This window comes from Triticum dicoccoides, chromosome 6A, assembly GCF_002162155.2.
Source record: "Triticum dicoccoides isolate Atlit2015 ecotype Zavitan chromosome 6A, WEW_v2.0, whole genome shotgun sequence".
In the NCBI taxonomy this organism is placed as follows: Eukaryota; Viridiplantae; Streptophyta; class Magnoliopsida; order Poales; family Poaceae; genus Triticum; species Triticum dicoccoides.
Window position 1 is genome coordinate 559,447,951 of NC_041390.1, and position 8,762 is coordinate 559,456,712.

The following is an 8,762-nucleotide window of genomic DNA, read 5'->3' on the forward strand; positions in this document are numbered from 1 at the left end:
CATAGGCACGCAACAGCACACACACACGCGCGCACGTGCACACGCAGTAGCAAACACACACTGCAGCACACATGCACACACACATGCAGCGGCAGCACACATGTGCGCGTGCACCCACACACGCAACAGCACACACGCGCGCACACACACATACCGCACTAATTTAGGACTAGTGTCAAATAGGGAAGAAAAACGTTTCCAGTGTCAAACAAGGAACCAGATTTTAAGACAGTGTCAAATAAGGAATTTTCTCTTACTTAAGACCGTCTTGATTTTAACGTGTTTCCTAATATGTCGTAAACTGCGAAGGCATATAATTATTTTTGTAAACATGAAATGAAGTAATGATACAAAGAAGAGCTACATGCACTATATCCAATTCTTAAAGAACCATGGTAGTGTGTCAGCCCAAAAAATCGATGGAGATCATGTTTATCTGTCATTAATAGAAAAAAGGCAGCCCGGTGTCATTAATACATTGACACAAATAATTGAGCATTTATAAGTGGAACTGTAAGAATTTCAGATATGTTAGATGGATTTCCATGTTACTGAATTACTATACATAAACCAGATCAAGCAATGAACATTACCTTTAACTTGTTTTGTAGAAGAGAAATCTCAGCATAGTCTTCCTCGGATAATTCCTTCCTGCATTTCCTGTCAATGAATTCATCTGTAATTTCTGAAGAGAGGTGTTGTATTTCTTTCTGAATTCTCTCAAGCTCTTCTTTAGCAGCAACCATTACATTGCTCCCAACATAATTCCCAAAGCTTTGCTCCACTAACTTCCGAGCTTCTTCCAATGTTCTTCCAGAACGTTTAGCCTTAACATCACCTGATTCTTTCTGCTTATGAGTAACTTTCGAACCCTGAACGGCACATTCCAACCCATCAGATAAGGAATACGAGAAAACAAGAAAATATGCAGATACATTACAGCAAGATACATACAGCAAGGAGATTCAAAACCATCCCGTATGATGCGGTAAATTGTGAAACAAGTGGCTCAAGTCCAGCGAAGATAACATCACAACATTCTTCAGGCCCTTCATTAGTAGTCTGAACAAGAACAGAATGCCCAACTGTGTCGATCCCTCTCCTTCCAGCACGACCTGCCATCTGGAATAGGTTATTTGGGGTTAAGAGCTGGCGTCCGGCATCAATTCTTTTGCTGAGAGAAGAAATCACAGCTGTCCTAGCAGGCATGTTGATCCCAGCAGCAAGGGTTTCTGTTGCAAAGACTACTTTAACAAGGCCACGTTGAAACAGTTCTTCAATAAAGGACTTCCACAGTGGCAAGCAACCAGCATGATGAGCAGCAACTCCTCGCAAGAGTCCTTTCACAGCGTTTTCCCGGACAGCATCAGGATATTGCATCCTGAACCTCCTAAGTTCCAGTTCAACTTCACTAGCCTCACAATCATGCAGAAGTCTACAATCCTCAATATATTCAACGGCTGCATCACATCCTCTTCGACTAAAGATAAACCAAATAGCGGGAAGCATGTCGTTTTCCCAAAGCTGTGACAATGTCTCACGTATTAGTGGAACCTGCATAGTGATGTAATCAAGAAATGACACCCATTAGTCATAGCACACTTTAATCTGACATGGTCTCACAAAAAAAACATGAGCAGCTTAAAGTCCATTATGCGAAAATGCATGTCATAAAAGTGAGTCTAGTCCATGCCTGGGAACGGCGCATATTGGTGACCTCGTGCTTGGACAATTGAACCTGTTTTGATATGTCCAATGGGCTTCTATTACCTTGCTCATTTTTATTTGTTCTAACCTTCCTCTTTCCTTTCACGTAATAGAATTCACTTTTTGGAGAAGATATGTTCTGGACGTGAGACATTCTCAACTTCCTGTATGGGTAGAACAAAAATGAAAAATACATGACTTAGCTTTGGTACAAACATAAATAATGTGCATGAGGCAATACTGGAATGCGCAAGAGATATCCTAGAATGTTTCTTAAAATGCCATCCAGTGTCATATAAACCACAAAGGTAGCATAACCAGCTAATGGTATGGATGTCAAAGAATTATCAGTTTTCATAAGGAATGAATAAGTATACAACATAAGCAACCAGATGGACTTTGAAGAAATCATGTATGCCCTTGATACTTCCAATAAAACAAAACTCGACCAACAGGCTCTAGCACCGGTGGCATGTTTAATAACAGGTTAGGCCTCGAACGAGGGTAGGCTGGGAGCTCGCCCGCCTCTAGCCCACCGAACGGCGTTCGGTTTTCATACTACCAGTAATAACAAAATATGAAATAAGATTGGTCATGACTATCAAAGCAAACTTTGTCAGAATCAGCATCCAAGACAGTGGTAAGTAAGCAAATACTTGTTTTCTTTATTTGCAGGCATTTGACCCTTCACACAAAAGGGTATAAAGTATATGATAGAAATTAGATAAACAGCCAAGTACATTTCCAGGAACACTTCTGATAATCTAAAAAATATTAACCCGCATGGACATAGCTAATGGTATAAGCAAGGCAGACCTAAGTAGGCCCTACTAGGTTCAGATAAACCCTCTTATTTAGCAGCTGAACATACTGTACTTAGAGCACACCTGTTTCCATTTAAGCTGCCTTAAGGTGCAGCTATGTCATCGCCAGATGATCATGGGGTTAATATGTTTTCGGCTTCATGACTAAATGATTACTACTCCCTCTGTCCCAGAATATAAGAACGTTTTTGACACTATGCTAGTGTTAAAAACGTTCTTATATTTTGGGACGGAGGGAGTAATAGACATTAAAGTGCCCTTTATACGTCTTGTACCGGACTAATCTTGGTAACCGTTTAGTAAACTGCCGACTTGACTACTGGACAATTGGTAATCAGGCGTGCACGCGCACGCACGCACCTAGAGAGAGGTATAGAGGAGTTAAATTTTCAGTGAAGAATATATGGTTAACTTTTTGGCAGATATGATGCAACTATTTAGATCAATCAATGGAAGTTGCCCACATTCTGATGGGGTGGTCCAATTTATCAAAGGGGGTGAACATGGTTAAAACAAACAAACGAGCTGGTTGCATATCGTTATTAAGAGTACTTCTTTATATGCATGTTGATTTGGAAAGTAAGCCAGTTTATGGTGCCAACAAGAACAAGGTGACAACCTATTCATTTTCTTTCCCTTTCCATCAAGAAGTGGTAGAAGTGCAAATTTCTTCGAGAAGTGCCAAGTTAGTGGAACGGGGCGTTTGCTCGATGTCACCAGCTCCGTTTTCCCATGGATCTACAAAAAGACAGGCATAAGAACTGATTTCGCAAGTACAAAATCATGTGGTGCCAGAGCAGAAATAAAGGAAAACTACAATGTGTGGGCAGCATTTGCACAAGCATGAGAATGCTAATGATCACAGTAAACCAAAAATATATACCCGCATGTGCTTGTGCATGTATTTTCTTTCAACGAACTGTGCAAGTATTTCTGGTGCTTCATATACAATCATTACAATAGGAAGTGGAAAAACTATTACACCTATGATGCTACTGCAAAATAGGGAGCGAGGACAATACGATTAATCCACTAATCATGTACCATCAATGCAATAGAAAATCAATACAGCAAAATATGAGAAGTGAAAGCTACAGTTACCTGACCAATCCAGCCAGCTAATTCATCAGGATTTGCAACAGTGGCAGACAAGCATATAAGCTGGACTTCCTTTGGACAATATATCACCTAAGATGTGGCGAAAATAGTAAGTCAAATGACCAATATAAACTCATGAAGACGAACAAGAGAGTAATAAAGTAGCATACTGTTTCTTCCCAAACAGTTCCGCGTGAGATATCACTTAAGTAATGGACTTCATCCAAAACAATGACATCAACTTCAAATAATCTACCATCGGATGCTGACATACCAACACTGCAGTCCAAATAAAAGATGGCGGGATTCTTTCAGAAACAGGACAAGCAACATCAGTTACAACCAATAATTAACTACCGCTAAAGCCTAATCTCCCCGCACCCCAACCCCAAAAACATGAGTAGCTAGAAAATAAATCATGCTATTCTCAAATGCGAAACACTGAACATATATATACTTGTTCGTGCATCTGCAATATTTGCTTCCAATGGTGGAAGTGGAAAATTATTAAACTAGTAACAGTATGCTACAGATGAATACTTGTTCATGCATAAATACCTTTGATACAGCATATTACGCAGAATCTCTGTCGTCATTATTAGGATCTGAGCATCTTTATTGATAGCAGAATCTCCTGTAAGAAGACCAACATTATGATCACCAAATGTATTCCTGAAATTATTGTACAATGGCAATGTGTCAAAATAAATGCATTACTCAAGAGTCTGACCATCTAGGAAAATTATATAACAGTCTCAGCCTTGCACTAATCAAATAAATACTCCAACATCTGAGCTGATGGAATTTTCCAACAGTCATAAATGTTCTCCAGTCAATCATGTGGATGAGTGAGCTGACACGAGTTTCAACTTACACCTAAACTGATAATTTGCAAGGCTCCCTGTCAGTTAGGACTTGGGAGCATGAGGATGTCACTAAGATGATAACTCTAGGCATGTCCCAACTAACACAAGATAAAAGGTAGTTCTTGCAGGTTTCAGTCATAAATCTGTAAAACAAATGGCATGAATCATGAAAGTGGAATTTTACCGGAACTCGCGGAACTTCTGATTTGACAAGGCCTTCAACGGTGTCGTATAGAAGAGACGCCTTCCTCTGGCAACTGTTGCCACAGCTGCAGCTTCAGCGATTAGTGTCTTCCCGCTACTTGTAGGTGCAGAAACTACTACGGACGAGCCTCTTAGAAATGCTTGTATAGCCAGGCGCTAAAAGAAGATAGGAAACAGTGTAAAAAAACATGTTATATCACTCCAAAGAATAATCAGGAAGGAGTGTTCACTGTCTCATCTCTATGTGTAAAACAATATTAGCATCAAGCTTTAATACTTTTTCTATTGCCGAAGGGGAAGAGGTGGATTTGTTTGAAGAAAACCAAAGCAATAATTTTACCCCCTAACTATTTCAGCCAGTTAGCTTGAAATGGACTCAACATTACAATTTCAACACAAGTAAGCTAGCTTTTTATCAAGACATGACAGCCTTAGTGCTGCTCATTACGCAAAACAACTTGAAAGTAGCTCATCAACTAACAATGCCATCTGAAATAAATAAAATAGATGGTATAAATTGCAGTGCTTAATATGAACCAGACAAGATGGCCCCATCTTAAGGTAAATTGATGATATAATTGCAGTGTGACTATATGACCCATCCAAGATGATCCCATCTTAGTAAGCTCCCTAAGAAGAGAATATCTCCAACATCATCCTATAGCACAAATTACTGGAAGATATCTACCATGAGAAAACACAGTAGAAAAGCAAGAACTCCGTGCTTATCACAGTCATTTACTGGTCAGGCAACTAAGTTTTTTTGCATAACGAGAACATGATATTATTTGTGAGCTCCATGATGCCAAAAGTTAGGAAGTGTATTGCAGTAGACAACACAAGAGATGTCCCCCGTGTAATCACATGTATCTAACTAGCAGATTGGCCCGCACAATTGCATGGTTTACTGTGTTGCAGTACCGGTACAAAACTTTCTTTGCGATTTGATTTCTGAAAATTATATTCGCAAACAAAATACAGCTGCGGTATCTGATCATATGTTTAAAGCATGATTTCTTTATTTGGAGATATCTGTCCCGTTATGTGAATGAGCGGATTGAGTTATAACTTATAAGCAGTGCTACCACCTCTTTTTTATTTCCCATTTTCTGATCACTGCGTTTCTAGGCCAGCCATCGAATCTAAGTTTTTAAAATTTAGGTTCAACTAATTCAATGCTAGATGTTTCCCAAATTATTATGTAGCATCTCGCCCTTCAAATTGGGGTCCACAAAAATTAAGGGTTAGATGGCTTAAATAAATTTTTCGCATACTGATCTCTTTTTAAGAGGATTTAAATCAGCTGTCGACCTTTTATTAGCAAGTAAGATGGATGGATTCGACAAACTAGATGAAACTTAAAATACTGGCACTGCTAGAGCTCCAAATGCCAACCATTTCGGTACTCCAAAATCGATAAACTCCCACCAAAACACATACGGCTTCAGTGTGTAGAACCAGAATTAGCTCGTCCGCGCGAGTCAGGTACCTGAAACTTGTCGATGGGGAAGTCGTAGATCCCGGCGAGCTCATTGTAGTCGATGATATCGTCGCCGAACTCCCGCACCTCGGCGACGAGCTTGGCCACCTGCTGCGACTTGTACTGCTCCGACCGCTGCCTCCGCTCCGCGGTCTCCTGCCGCGAATCCTCCGCCGCCGCAACCCCCTCCTCCTCGTCCTCGCCGCCACTCTCCTCCTCCAGCTCCTCGTCGCCCTCCCCGTCATCGTCCTCGTCGTAGTCCGCGTCGCGGATGTCTAGCCCGTCGTCATCCTCCTCCTCCTCGTCGGCCTCCTCGTCGTCGTCCTCGTCGGACACCGGCGCGGCGGCGCGGGAGCGGGAGCGCGCGGAGGGGCGGTGGAGCGGGGCGGCGTGGGCTTGGGCTTGGGCTGGGCGGCAGGGCAGGAGGAGAGCGGGCGGTGGGGTCTGGGGTGGCGCGTGGCGGGGCGCGGTGGGGAGCGGGAGGAGGAGCAGGAAGTGGGGGGCGAGGCAGTGCATGGCGGGAGGGTGTGGTGAACGGGTGATTCGGCCGCAAGAGGCGGGGGAAGACGAGATAATGCTAGGATTTTAATCTTCGGTCTTGCACATGGTAGCCGGAAATGCGCCAACGGCCTGGGTTTACGCCATGCGAACGGGTTTACGGTTTTGGGGTGATGGAGGCCATGGGCGGGAGAAATTGTTGAGACGTTACTTGTCCTTTGAAAATGTTGACAAATAATCCATTATCCACACAAATAATCAAATAACAAACTCCCGGCGGTAAAGAAGAGATCTTGTTAATGATTATTTGGATGGATAATTGCATGTCTTTAATATTTTTATTATTTTCTGATGTTTGTCGTGTTATCATGATTGAAGATGAATGGATTGAAAGTTTTCCGTCAAAAAAATAAAAACACATGCCTTTACATAAAAGTGTTTTTTCAGGAATAACTTTCAATCTATTCATCTTCAATCATGGTAGTACAACGAACACCAGAAATAATAATAAATACATCTAGATTCATAGACCACCTAGCGACGACTACGAGCACTAAAGCGAGCCGAAGGCACGCCGCTGTCATCACCCCTTTTACATAAGTGTTTTTTTTCCTTGAGAAGGAATGAGGAACATGTTTTCGTCCATATTAATAGCTAGATTTGTCTTCGACAATTTTCACATTTTACATGAAGTGTTGGGGGCACGCTTCTTTGCGTCGTTGGTGTTGTTGAATTTCATAATGAATTTTTTTTTGTTTGCCCTGTGTGGAAGATGACGAGGTGTGTTTTCTTTTTATAACTATAGGTGATTTCCCTACGCGTTGCTGCGAATTTTAAAAATTAATTTTGGATAAATTTTGTATGAACTAAGTGACCTAAATCAAAAGCTATTATTTTCAGTAATTGTGTGTGAACAAAGAGTATGCATGTAAGCTGGATCATTGAAGATGAAACAATTAAAATGAGATATGCATGTGCTAAAAAATAGTTTCAGTGGATGTTGACGTGGCACATTTGATGATGTGGAGAGTTGCATGGTGAGAGAATTAAAGTTAGTGGGGACCAACTATCTAGGTAGATATGGTTTTTGGTGGGCCCTTCTTAACAGCGTGATATTGTGTTATCTACTAATCAACTCACACATACATAGATAAGTTTCTTACGTTGTTGGTCGTATGTACTATATTGATGCTGCAATGTCATGTTGGTGATTTTTCCTTGCGGGTGCGTAAGAAACTTGGCATGACATAGGTCTTTTACCTAGGGAGTCTAAACCTAGGTACAACATTGTGTCTCGTATCGTCTCAACCTCAGAGTTCCATTAGCGCGATCCTTGTATCGCCTCCTCCCCATCATTTTTGACTAGGTATACCCCTATATGCACAATGAACACAAATCTGCGAGCAACAACTAGCGCAAACCGTGGGGCGGTACATTGATCTCGTCTGGGTGGGATCATCAAGATCCCTCTCGATTCGACTCAACTTCCTCTCGAGAAGATGGTGTTCATGAATTTTCACGGAACAAGGCCTCAATAATGACCTCAACATCCCCACCATGATCGGTCCCATGCAATTGGGCCTATCCCTAACATGTTTTCTCCTCGTCAAGCATCTTCAACCACCTCAACAACCATAAGACTGGTGTGCTCCCAGAAGTCAAGGTGGGCATGTTCCACTCGTCCCATATATCATTTAGTCCGATCATCACGCGTATTCGATGTGTTGATCAAGAAGTGGCCTGCAGGGAGAGAGCGGTCTGAAGCTCATTCTCCATGGGCCAAGAGGAACAAGAAGAAGGGTGACAAGCGTGACCTGGAAGGGGTGTTGACTCGCCATCATTGGGGAGAGTCTCTTATGAGGTGTATCTTAACCTAACCGCTAAGGTTGTGGACTCCCTAACCTTTGGTCTCTGATATTTGTAGGATCGAGTAATCGAGTATAGGGACATATGTCTCTTGCACCCAAACTAACCACCACGATGTATTTAAATCTACCGACGCCAACTTGGGTAGAAAAGGCGGGGGAAGGGCCATACGAAAAACGGGGGAGGCATATGACATCTTGTTCGAACCAGTCACATACG

At 42.0% G+C, this 8,762-nt stretch overlaps 1 protein-coding gene across 1 annotated transcript in view; it reads right to left on the reverse strand.

Annotated features, from left to right (window-relative positions):
• The window catches only part of LOC119317909 (DExH-box ATP-dependent RNA helicase DExH15 chloroplastic-like), an 11,740-nt gene extending 5,021 nt beyond the window's left edge, over nucleotides 1-6,719 (reverse strand). Inside the window, exons 1-9 of the mRNA XM_037592411.1 lie at nucleotides 6,189-6,719; nucleotides 4,680-4,855; nucleotides 4,188-4,301; nucleotides 3,800-3,908; nucleotides 3,633-3,719; nucleotides 3,151-3,269; nucleotides 1,694-1,871; nucleotides 955-1,554; nucleotides 594-872 (exon numbers count right to left, since the gene is read on the reverse strand). Of these exons, the coding sequence (XP_037448308.1) occupies nucleotides 594-872; nucleotides 955-1,554; nucleotides 1,694-1,871; nucleotides 3,151-3,269; nucleotides 3,633-3,719; nucleotides 3,800-3,908; nucleotides 4,188-4,301; nucleotides 4,680-4,855; nucleotides 6,189-6,695 (2,169 nt within the window). The 5' untranslated portion in view covers nucleotides 6,696-6,719. The remainder of the gene's footprint in view (nucleotides 1-593; nucleotides 873-954; nucleotides 1,555-1,693; nucleotides 1,872-3,150; nucleotides 3,270-3,632; nucleotides 3,720-3,799; nucleotides 3,909-4,187; nucleotides 4,302-4,679; nucleotides 4,856-6,188) is intronic.
• Between the last annotated feature and the right edge of the window lie 2,043 nt (nucleotides 6,720-8,762).